We start from the raw sequence: 13,367 nt of genomic DNA, 5'->3' as shown, positions 1-13,367 counted from the left end.
TGAAACGAGCGCCAGACAAAATTTCTAACAGCCAAAAACCCGTTTCTTTTTCTTTTTATTTACATCAGCGGAAAAGGTGGATGTTTTTTTTTCTGGGGCTAATCAGCAATTTAGTGACGTTGAGTAAACTTCCAGCCATTCACGTTGCGCCACAACGTCCCGGGATATCAAGAAATTTATAAAAGTTCGGTATTGAAGAATTGCTAGTCACTCTGGGTTCCTGCAGTTCGCTTGCTTCAAAAACTCACGAAGTTTCTAGTGAGAAAACAGAAACTACTATGGGAGTCGATATTTACTACGCTCCGGCCAGTGCCCCAGCTCGAGCTGTCATCATGACAGCTAAACATATTGGTCTGGATGTTAATCTCCATATAGTCGACCTGAGAAATGGAGATCATATGAAGCCGGAATATTTGAAGGTAAGCAAATAATTTTAATTTTTTTTTTCGAATTTTACAAAACTCACTTGAAAAAAGTTTTCACAGACAGCTGTTTTAAAGTGTTCACAATTAGTTTTCAATGACAGAAGTAGTTTGAAACATTTTTAGTTTCGTGTACTTTGATGTGCGAGTAATATAATTTCACAGCAAACAACGCCGGTCCTTTCCTCAGGACCGCCGGTCGATTAAAAATACAAGGAAAAAACCTCTCGATAAAAATTTAACATCTTACCAAATCCAAACTTTCATTTTAAATGTTGCACATGATGTTGCAAATCATAATTAAACCGCTAACAGACGCCGGCATTCGCTAAACCGGTTTATAAGAACGTGATCCTTGTGAGTTGATGCATAAAAATTCGTTTCACTTGCGTGAAGTTCGCATCCATCTTCGTTTCAGATTTTTATATACATTATTTTAAATATTTTCCTGGAGTTCCGTGTTTTGGAAAATGTAGCACCATTTTAACGATTAAAGTTTTAACCCTTAAATGTTCAATTTCGTTTTCAAGCGGATACATTTTTGTTTCATTGTTAATAACACGTATTGAAAGACGGAAAAATCATTTAAACAAAAATCTATTTCGAATTGTACTGCTTATACAGGGCCTTAAAGATTACTGACGTACAGAGCCTCAAAAATTACATATGAAATAAATATAATGAACGTTAGATTAAAAATTTGTAAAAATGTAAAAAAATGTGCAAACAAAACATTTCAACAAATTAGTGTCAGATCACAGCCATGTATGTTTTGCCATAAACAGACTTGTCATTAATTGGGACATCTACCAGCAAATTCAAAATATAAAATGGAAAGAATCACCTCACCTTATGTGCAAAGGTAATTCTGAATTTTTATTCTCGAACTGGCTGCAGTAATGAACATTTAAAGAACCATTTCCATACGGGGCTGTCTTAAGAGCATCATGGGCCCCCGGGCCAAGTGATTTTTCTGCGGCACTACCAGGCAAATTCTCAAAAATTTCAACCATATTTCATTTTTGCGAGGCTCCTTCTCTTGGAGCCCCCGGGTTGTGCCCGGATGGGCCCTTGCGTTAAGATGGCATTGTTTACATATATGCAAAGCTACACATTTAAGGGTCAAGTTGGTTTCGATTTTGTTTTGTGTCAACTCTCAAAATACTGAGATGACATTACTATTCAGAATCAGAAAATGCCAAGCCTGTAATAGATGAATATATTTATAGTAAAAGTCGACAAGTTTAAGTTTGAGGGTAAGGTTCTGGTAATTTCACTTGAAAAAAGTTGGTAAAAAAAATGACTTCGTGTTGAAAATCTTTTTATACGTTTTTAATTTTTACTTTCTATTGAATGAAAAAGGCGTACTCGTAAAAAAATAGAATTAGGGCTGGAGAACTCTGGATAGAAATTCATTGAATAAGATTTTTAAAGCTGCAGAATGTTGATAACCATTTCGCTCTATGAATTTTGAACATAGGTGTAAAACACGATGAAGTTGGAAAATGTTTTGTGGCTGCTTCGAGTTATATTTGCAACAGTGTGTAGCTTGAATGAAATTGCGTACTGACTTAGTAATGCATAAATTTAAAACGTTATACATCCTACTTTAGGTACTTTTTTAATTTTGAATCTTTTACTCTATATCGCAATTCAAAACTATCAACATATTACACACATATACCTCCAACTGTTCAGAGTTGCCGTTGATTCGAAATATCGAGTGCTTGTCGAGCTTATCTTCTCTCTATTTTCTTTTTCATCATAAACAGTTTCATTTCTAAGATGGCAAGTTTGATTAATTAAAAATTATCGATCAAAGATTAAATACATCGTTTATAGCAATTTGTTAAAATGGTATAAGGGATCAAATCTATATTCTATCCCATATTTGACTGAGATCAAGATGTTCAGTTGGAATTTTCGAATCTAGAAAACTGACAAAAAATTCCAGATTAGTTTCAGACCCAGATATCACAAACTTAGGGGTTGTTTTCTCTCTGCAGATATATATATTTTTTACCTTAGGAGTTCATCCCTGACTTTAAGGATTGTGGGTGTTTTATCATTGAAATAAGGGCTGAACCGACACCTATATAGATTCTGATATATTCCCTATAAATCTCTATAGTTGGCTGAACTCACCTGAGGTTAAAAAAAGAATATCTACCACGAGAAAAAGCAACTCCACATTAGTGCGCACCAGGCCTGAAATGGGTACGCTATTATATTGAAACATTGATGCAAGATCCTTTTTTCAAGTCAAAATCCAAAAATAAAGTATAGGAAGTCAAAAAAAGTTTTGAGATCAATATTTCTTGAAACGGACTATAAAATCAAGGCGTCCTAAGTATATGATCGATGTCGTGAGAGAAAAAAAGAGGAGGTGCCGAAAAAGAAATTGTTTTTAAACACATAATTAAAAATATATTCATAACCTACTACAGTATAAAATTTTCCAGTTTTTTTCAGCTAGAAATCACAGTGAAAAACGCGTTGTGCTCAACAGAATCGATTCGAATCTAGGACAACAAAACAATCATCATCTACTCTTATTACACAACTAAATTCATTTCCAGTAGTATAGCAACTTTGATTTGCAGAGAAATTTTGTGCCCACATATTTGAACGGAGAAAATAACCTAATCTTTTTCTTGAACCCGATACCTGAACTGGTTCAAAAAAATAAATAAAAATAATAATAAAAAATTATACGACTGAAAAGTAATCTAGTTTGAGGCAGAATGTATGTTTCGCCTGGAAAACTACTCATCCGGTCAGGATATTGATGCCTGACATCGAACCGCGAGTCTTTTATAACGGGGTCAGAACAGACGCTTTAACTGTGTTGATAGTCACAATGACAAATAACCAAAAAAAAACACCCTGACGCCTTCCGTATTTCTTGTTTACGGGTGCCGAAATCCTTCCTACCTGTGGGTACGACCTCTTTTTCGCTTCAAGCTTTTTAATACCTACAGGCATGACTTGGTTTAATCTGCCGAAATTTCAGAGCGTGAAATGGTTTTTACTCTTAATTATTTTTAGGGTGTAATAGTTGTAATTAAATTTTGTGACCTGTATCACTGTTCGACATTCCCAGAGAAAACTTTTATATACTCAACGCATATGTTCTAACTTACTATTCTTTTGGTCCTGTAAATACTTGATACTGGTACTTATTGATTGCTTGTTAAATCAGATATTCAATTTAGGTTCTTTTAATACAATTGTCCAATAATATGGTAAAATTTGTTTATAGTGAATGTAAATGAATGGGTATATATAGTAGCTCACGGAGATATCAAAGAAAAATATACAATATTGTCTGAATTGTTTTACTTATCTGAGCACCTCTTTCCTCCACAAATGCACTTGTAACCTCTTTTTTTAAATTATATATTTTCTGTTTTGTTATTTTTTCTTCTCTTTTGTATTTTTTTTCGTGTTTATTTAACAATTTATTTTTTTTATCATCAACATTTGATTTACTTGTAACAAGCGTTATATATATGATTTTGGTTTCATTTAATTTATATATATATATATATATATATATAAAATTTAAAACTAAAACATTTTATTTTTTGACGTGCATACGTCTTTTAAACTGCTTAAATTCTTTAAACACTCATATCTCAAGTACCTAACGCAAGTCAAAGACAATGATTTTGTCAGATGCACATGGCAGAGGTGCATCCAATATCACTCCGGTTCCAATATCTCTTTCCGTCTGGACACCAGGCCCGCTGCCTTGATTCGTAACAAATTTTTTCCCGCTGTAACTCTAAAAGTTCACAACGAAAATAAACGACATTGGTATCGTTTGTTAGCTAATCTCAAGACAAAGCCGATGATATTAACATAACTTCATTATGTCGGTATTCAACACGCGATCGAAGGCACAAAAACGTATTCGCGTCAGAACTTTTGGCTACGTCACAGACCGTTTCATCATGACATAGCCTACCACAATTTTTGCACATTACGATTTTTGCTCTTTAAAAACCAGATTTTTAAAAAGATACTTTCAAGACAAAGTCAAACTAAACCAATTAACTGATTTTTTTAACTGCTTTTTCATGAACCAGCGAAACTTTCTATGCTGAAATGTAACAATATTAATGCCGATACTAAATGTTGACAATATTCGAGTTGCTGAACGTCTATTACTTTTTTTATATTTAGATATGGCTTTAACTCATTTTTTTAAACTGATTTTATTTTTGCGAGAGGTTAACATGTTTGACTAATTCATCATTCTTATTCCGTGTCTGCTACGCGTCATTATCGTTGGTGGAAAAGTGTAAATGACGTTTCATGAGAGCCGCGAAATAATTTTATTAATTATTTATTCCATAATTATAAAGATCAGTTTGTTTTTCTGCAATAAACGCGAATTAAAAATGCGCAGCATAAATTATTACAGAATTCTGGAAAAAAAAATTGATTCTCCTAAAAAGCTATTTTTTTTTTTTTTTTTTTATTCACTCGGCTTAAACGGGTCAGAATAAATAGAACACTTAAGTATTTCATTCCTAGAATGGTCCTATACGTCTAAGGCCGGTATTACACTATAAAAGTTTGATAAAATCCCTTTTATAAAACTCAAAAAATTCAACCAATAAAGCTCATAGGTTACATTCGAGCAAATGCTACCTATAATCTTATTGGTTGAATTTTTCAAGTTTTATAAAAGGACTTTTAGAAAACTTTTATAGTGTAATACCGGCCTTAGAGACGTAGTTTCGTATAGGCATCAAAGCATAGATTTTTTAGGTACCATTCCTAGGGTTAAGGTATACAACTGCCTTTCTTAGCACTTTTCTATAAATTGGTACTGGAGTCAAGGTTAGAATTTTTTTTTGATAGAAAGTGTCTCAAAATGGCAAAAACAATAAATTTTGGACTATGTTATTTTCTATGAAACTCATTTTTATGTCAAATTTTAAGCAAAATTTATGTGTTATTTGAAACACGATTGCAAAAAATTCTATGAATGAAATATTTTGTTATTTTCGCAGTACATTTATCTAGTGATAATGCAAACTTGGAACTAAAATTTTAATTATTGGATGTGGTAGGCTCATAAGTTACATCCAAATCTGTTGATGTACGTGTGAATTTTTTTGAAATTTCATTTAACATATCGTGTATAAAGCATTGTAATTAGACAAATACATGTGATATACCTTAGATCTTGATTCATAACCTTTACAATATATACATAAAATATTGTATTAAAATTTTGTTACGATACTATCAATATATTTTCAGAAATTAAGTTCCGTAAAATATCAAAAATGACATTCTACGTAGAACACGTTAAAAGTTTTTATTTACAGAATAACGTTGCGTTTTTACATTAAGTAAAGTTAGTGTAACTTAGTTTCGAAGCGTACCATAAACGAAACAAAGACTGTTTTGGAATCGCAAGAAATCATAGGGCATTCCATAAGCACAATTCATTTTATTATGTGAAAATGGATAAAAAAAAAATCTATATATTTTCTAAAAGGGCATTTTAAACGTAGTCGGATACCTTAATCCAGGGGTTCTTAAAAAGTTTCCACCCGCTGCACCCCATTCCCTAATTAACGCTTATTCTCGGCTTCTTGGAGAGGGTTAACAAAGAATCTTTTCGAAAAACAATTGTCAGAGCTGCTGCTCTTGACAAAGGTATTGGTGGTGCAAGGTTTGAGAATCTCTGCGTTAATCTATTATCTTATTGAAAGAAATACTTATTGTTAGGCTACACATGACCTACTCGTATTTGGTCGTACGAGAGTACCAGATGAAGACAGAAATTGCAGAAAACAAGACTTCACCATTGATCAAATTTTTTTGTTAGTCAGTAACGTGTTGCAGAGGATAAAATTATTTTGTCGGCAGATAGAAACGGAGGCCACTGACCAGTCTAGCAATGCAATGCTTGTCGTTCGTTAATTTGATGCTGCTATAACAGAGGTCGTCGAACTCAATTCATGCTTGTATCTATGAAATAGGCCAATCTTTGTCGAGCACGCAAACGGAAATTGGAGAATTTTTTTTACTTTCTCTTTTATAGGATTTAACTCAATATAATGGTTGATGTGGGGGCACTATATACAGAGAAAAAAACCACGCTATTTTCAGAATTAGTGTGTATGCTTTACCGTGGATTTTCTTTTGTTTGATGAAAGGATTAAACATGCTTTATGACGCACGCGGTAATACATGGTTTCTTTGTATTCATTAAAAACTAAGAATAATGGGTTAAAAAATTGGGAGACATAAATTATTACAAATTCATTCTAGAAAGCTTGAAAATATTGTGTCGAATTTGCATAGAAAGAAAATCGCGTAGGCGGAAAATATTGAACATTTGCTGCGAATGAAACAAGATTTTTTAATGAATATTAAGTATCAGTTTATATAAAAAACCTTTTTATTTATGTTTTGGTGATGAAACTGTATTTTTGGAATTAAAATTTTGATTGTCACTCCACGCCGGAACTCTGAACGTACTGTTACATAATTTCGTTTACTCAAATTTTTTTGTTGAACCCTCGATCGATAAGTTTTTTCACATGTACGATTGATATAACAACAAAAATTTGATGTTTTACTATATATTTGACATGAACGGCGAACGTGTATTGTATTCTTTCAATCTATCAGACGGTTAATCAGTCCTCCCACCTGTTACATTTAACCATTGAATGTTTTGATTCACGAACAAATAGTTTAAAAATCAGATAATTAGTTTTGTCTACAATTTATTTTTTTAGGGGCGCGGTAGCCCGGTCGATACGATGCTCGCCTAAAGTACCAAAAGGTGTTTAGAGGTGTCGCGAGTTCGATACCCGGTTCGTCCTTGTCAGAAAACTTTCCTGACACAGGGGTACAACAAAAAACGGTGACTTGACCGCAGCAAAAAATTGCTACCGCAGGGAGTCCTCCATCGAGGGGTTAGCGCACCAACCTCTCGATGAGTATAAAAAACAAGCCTGCCGTTCGGAATCGTCAATAAATTGTAGGTCCCGGTCTAATTAGCCCTCGTGTGCAGGATGATGATCAAATGATGACAAAAATGATCAAATGACAATTTTTTTTAAAACCAAAATCCAAACTTCCACGACAGATTAAAAAACAAAAAGGAAAGAATAAAATGATAATAACAACATATTCAATAAGAAATAATAGGCTTAAATCACACACGAGCAACTCCAATTTCTAAGTCACTTGATTAAAACTCTGGCTATTTTTCGCGTTTTCGATCGTTTTAATCCTACAAGTTATCCACGATGTTTATCCTTCCAATTATTCACATAAAATAAGACTGTATAATACGAAATATTAAATATTTTTTACACCGACATTTATTTTTATATTGTATAAGTATATCTTTACTCGTATAGAAAAATGTATTGAAAATATACGAAATTCTACACGATCCCGCATATCATTCGTCTTGATAACATTTCTGATTTATTTTTGTTTTTTTTTAGATGAACCCACAGCACTGTGTACCCACTATCAATGACAATGGCTTCCACTTGTGGGAGAGGTATGAAGAATAGTTATCATTTTTTTTACGAGATTTCTATGGTGTTCGTGATAACAATACTCTGAACTTCTACGATTATTTTCTGTTCTATATGATAACGATTTAAAAAAGTAATGAAAAACCTCATATAACTCGGATCAAAACCACAGTAACTTTTTAGTTTCTTTATTCAAATCTTAATTTCTCTAAATTAGTTTTTTGGTACACATTTTTTCCCGTAATTCAGGATTTATATTGCAAGCAGGTTTACTGCCTTTGTATCGTTATTTAAATTAGTTTTATATATTATAAATTAGCTTTATATATTATAAATTAGCTTTATATATTATAAATTAGCTTTATATATTATAAATTAGCTTTATATATTATAAATTAGCTTTATATATTAGCTTTATTTATTATAATGGTTATATAGTGAAATCTAAAAATTCTTTCCAAGTTCAAGACGTAACATTTTGTCCTTGACTTGATAGACACTGTGCCTGTAATTTTTAAATTAAAAACTTCATTTTCCACCACACTAAGTCAATAAGAATATCAAGGCTTTTTAACAGAAAAAATTGTTCTTTAATGGATAAAGTGAATATCATTTATGTTCTATTTTGATTCTGACATTGAATAAAACTGTTTTTTCTTGTTTGACCATGGACCATTCCGGAAGGTATTTTTGCTCCAGAGTTTTTCCCTGTTTTAAAAATATTCTTATAGACGGAAAAGTAATTGCAAAAATATAATTGTTTTGGGCACTTGGCACAAAGGTTTTATTGTGATGAGAGATAAACGAGAGTTGGAATGCATAAAGCTTATAGACTGTTTTTGTCTGTTTTTAGCAGAATTATTTTCATTTTATTTATCCTCAAGAACGCTAAAATAGATTTTTTTTTTCCAAATGGTCTGAAAGTCTTATGAAAGGAAACATTTGAAAGGAAAATACATTCACTTATCAGTCTGAACTACTGTATTTCCTTATCTAGTAGACACTTGAACGTGATATGGCATTTACCAACAAAACTTATTTTCATATTTATCCATGAATCGTGTGTGTTTTAGGCTATCTATTTTATATATTATTATAGCCTTTAATTGATATTTCTACAAATGCGTGAAATCTAATTCTCAAAAGTTGAACTAAAATGTTGAATACTTTATGAGAAAAACACTTCAAGAATGGATTCTTCTTGCACTTGAGAATTAAATATCAACAATAATGTAAATTTCTTTTGTTTATTCTATAAATTTTCGTTTTCCCAAGTGAAACATGTTTCATATACTACACGTACAAATGCTCATACTGTATTATGAAAATTATGTATAATTGAATATTATAAGTATATATATTCTGTGTATACATATTTTAGCCGAGCGATTATGACTTACCTTGCGAACAAATACGCTCCAGACAGCAATCTATATCCCAAAGATCCCCAAAAACGTGCTGTTGTTGACCGTCTGTTGTACTTTGACATTGGAACTCTATACAAGGCTGAAGGAGATTACATGGTGAGTGTGGTTTCATATACTGCGAGTGTAGTTTCTAGGAGTGTAAGTAGTGTATACTAGGAATGTAGTTTTGATGGAAAGTTCAAATTTTCGATTTTACTTGCAACTTAATAATAGTTCTAGGGCTAATTGATTTTAGTCCAGTTGGATTGCGTTCCGTGGAAACTGAATGTTTATTAAAACTCAGTCGTAGATAAATGCCGTTACAGAAATAATGCATTCTAGTTTTACAAACAGCACCTTCTTTTAGAAAGGCCCAAGATTTTCAGCCATGCTAATCTCAATTTCCATATTTAACTTGGTTCTAATTTTCTCTCTGATTAATGATTAGACATTGTAACAAACTGAACTATTCAATGTATACCCCATAGGTCTATTAACTAATGTCGCGAGCAAAAGGAATATATATATATATTGGTAATCAATGTGCACCGAGTGTTCAATAAAAAAATTTTCATTTTAAAATAGATTTCTTTTACTATACTTGGGGTGGTATTTACCGACACGGTATATACTGTAGTCATAATTTTTGTGTAGGAGATCGACACGGATTGGTTAATACCCCCGTTAGTGTTTCAAAAGAATTGAAAGATTTTCAGAAACTATAATATATCGTACACCAAATGAAATACTTATAAACATTATTTTTTACGATCACCTATGACTCACGTTGGTTCAATTATGGTTCTCTTTTATTTTACTGTAGAACTACAAAATTATTTTTTTAAAAATTGCACATTGTGTGATTACGTGTACACAAAATAAGATTCACTTCTCTGCCAAACAAATAGTATCACTCACAAAGACCATTTTCAGAATAGAGTATATGATACTTAATGTGAAATTATTTTAAAATGTTGATGTAATGTTTCGTTTTCTAGTACCCATTTTTGTTTGGTGGACAGAAGAAAGACCCTGCAAAAGATGAAATTTTCAAAAAAGCGCTCGCATTATTGGAAACATTCCTCGGTCAGACAAGTTATGTAGCAGGGAGTCACCTCACTCTTGCAGATTTGTCCATCATTGCCAGCTTGAGCTTCATAGAGGCAAGTTATCAATTTATATTATTTACAAATACAAATATAAAGGTCACAACAGGCAAAAATGCTCAACGAGATGGCTGAAAAAAATGCCCATAACTATGGATGTCAAATAGATCTGAAATACAACAACCCATGGTAAAATATAATACACTGCCCACCTCCAAAATTATGATATTCATTCTTTAAATAAGACAAGCTTCTCAACTCAACCCCAATTTATTTTTGAACGTGTGAATTAAGGACAACTGGGGGTAAGACATTCCATTTATTCACAACCCTGTTAGAGTACTGCCATACAACAACCTATCAAACAATACCATTACTACACCGCACATGCACCTCGTCCATATTCTTCTCTACGCAAATTCTAACGAATAAGCACATGTCGGAATGTGCGTGTATGTGTTATGAACCTAACGTGAAGTTGAATAATCCGGTGACTATGCATAATTTCAGATCATTTCAATAAGTTTGATAATTTTTGCAAATTTATCACATTTACCAGTGATTATGTATAATCCCTAGCTGATTTTTGTAAATATGACAAATTGTCAATGAATTGTTTGAATTTCCTGACATTTTTTGCTCAAACTTCAGTCTAAGATGATGGATTGAGTTGGTGATATTGATCCTCGGATATTGATTATGTTTAAAAATGTTCATAATGTGAAGAAAGCTGTCATTAAAAAGACTGATAATAATTTTTACTTATGTCCTTTTTTTTTACTTTTACATAAATCCTTATGACACGTATTTTCATTTAAATTTAATTCTTTTGGCAAAATACGCTTTATGCATCCATCACGTAAACTGATAAGTGGTTGAATTTAAGTGATATTTCCGCATGATTTTCACCATATTTTCATACTTGCCGACTACATTCGGGAGTAATAATCGCCAGTAAAAGTGATATAAACGTAGGAAAATTGATCAAGCTTACCAAGATTATTGACGATTATGGATAATCACCGATTTATCACTTTACCATAACACACACATACAGCATGATTCCATGATTCCCCATACCGCCTTATACTGGTGAACCGTTGATCCTAGAGGCATACTTTCCAATTAGAAAAAAATATCCAAATAACGTGTAAAATTCAGATACGTCATTCATATTGCAAAAGGTTGTATAGTTATTGAAATATAAAAATTAACTTTTTTGGAATGTTTTTTGTACTTTTGTATTGTATGCGTACAAAGTGTTTCACAATCGACAGATGGTTTTCAAAATGGGATAGCAAGAAAACGGTGACGGATTAGTCATTCTTGCGGAATATAAATGAGCGAAGTTAAGAATTTCAGCTACAGCATTTATGTTGAAAGGGAATGTGTAGTTATTGAAATTAAAAATAACTTTTTATATGAACAGCTTGTGCCCAAAACCCCAATTGGAAAGTTGTATTCTGTCTCTCCCGATGCCAACAAAAAAAAGTGTACGTTTCTAAGTGCAATATTTGCTGAGATATTTGAATTCAAACAACGGAAGAAAGTTTGGAAAGAACAAAAACTAACGGACAACGCTTCTTTCCCCACTTTTCTCAGATTTTTGAATCCTGTGTGTGATATCTCTGCGAATATTGCACTTAAAAACGTGTAAATTTTTTTTGTTGGCATCAGGAAAGAAAGGGCAACAAATTCTTAATTGGGTTTTGGGGCACATTTTGGTATCCATTTTCATTTAATTTTAGCAAATATAAAAACCCTTGCAGCATGAATGACGCAGCTGAACTTTCTGACTTCCCACATTTGTATTTCGCAAGAATGACTTAAATATTCTTTAAAATTCCGTCACCGTTTTCTTGCTCTATCCCATTTTAAAAACCGTCAGTCGATTGTTGGACATTATGCACTATGTACAACACATCATAGACCATTCATTGAAATTTTATCCATATTTTATCACTCCAATTTTAAATTTTTGTTACATCTGTAAAAAATTAATATCGAATAGGATTTATAAGAAATTTATATTTCAATAGTGAGAGTATTTGGCAAGAAAAATGTGTGAAACTAAATGTTATTAATTAACTGATCTGGGTAAATGATTAGTCAAAAGAGGTGCAATAAGCTTGCATTTTCAAGAACGGTTTGCAAAAAAAAAATGCAACATCCGTTTCTTTTTATATTCTATTTAAAACCTAAGTTTTAAAATATTCCTATAGATTCTTGATGACTACGACTTCAGTGCATACCCAAAGGTTACTGCTTGGATGAAGAAAGTGAAGGCAGAGCTGCCTTACTACAAAGAAGTAAATGAGGATCCTCTGAATGGATTCAAAGCTGTGATGAAGAAATAACTTTCCGTCCCAGTGGCTTGCTCATTGCTATCTTCGAATACAACACAAAAGAATCAAAATTTTTGTTTCTTTACAATTATTTCTCATAAAAAGTGATTTTGAACTTTCTCTTCATTTGCGCTTTTCTTCTTTTGATACTTTGGATTGAAAGAAAAACATATTTCAAGTTTATAAACGATTGGTATATTGAATTGTCATTGAAATAATAAATAAAATAGTCAAAATCTCTATGTATTTATTTTATTCGTCTTAAACACTTTCTTTTTAAAATGAAGTACAGTAAAACGTCTCGGAAGGGTATTGTCGTGTCTATTACGGTTCTACCTATATTGTAGACTTGGATCTTTCTGGTCGAGACTGTTCAAATTCTCCATCAAAGAGCCAAAGATATGTTACGCCAGTGTCAGGAGGGGGTAACGTTTTAGCTAAATTATTTTTCTCTGACCAAAATATGGAAAGCTTTATTCGATGCTCTAAAAAAACTATTTTGAAAGTTCTGGATACGCAGTTATTTATCAACTTAAATAAATATATATACGAGATTCGGGAA

The 13,367-nt window shown here is 32.2% G+C and overlaps 1 protein-coding gene across 1 annotated transcript; it reads left to right on the top strand.

Moving 5' to 3' along the window:
- Window positions 1-221: 221 nt before the first annotated feature.
- LOC149080650 (glutathione S-transferase 1-like) lies at window positions 222-13,047 on the top strand. Its single transcript, XM_089239824.1, has 5 exons — window positions 222-419; window positions 7,913-7,971; window positions 9,330-9,471; window positions 10,353-10,517; window positions 12,683-13,047. The coding sequence occupies exons 1-5, from the start codon at window positions 279-281 to the stop codon at window positions 12,815-12,817; spliced, it is 642 nt and encodes a 213-aa protein (XP_089095950.1). The 5' UTR covers window positions 222-278; the 3' UTR covers window positions 12,818-13,047.
- The last annotated feature ends 320 nt before the right edge of the window (window positions 13,048-13,367 follow it).

The sequence above is a fragment of the Pholcus phalangioides genome, unplaced genomic scaffold, assembly GCF_987345545.1.
Source record: "Pholcus phalangioides strain wild (caught in Gottingen) unplaced genomic scaffold, Ppha-v1.0 ptg000011l_1, whole genome shotgun sequence".
Taxonomy (NCBI): Eukaryota; Metazoa; Arthropoda; class Arachnida; order Araneae; family Pholcidae; genus Pholcus; species Pholcus phalangioides.
Note: the sequence above shows the minus strand (reverse complement) of the source record. Positions and strands in the feature narration are given on the sequence as shown.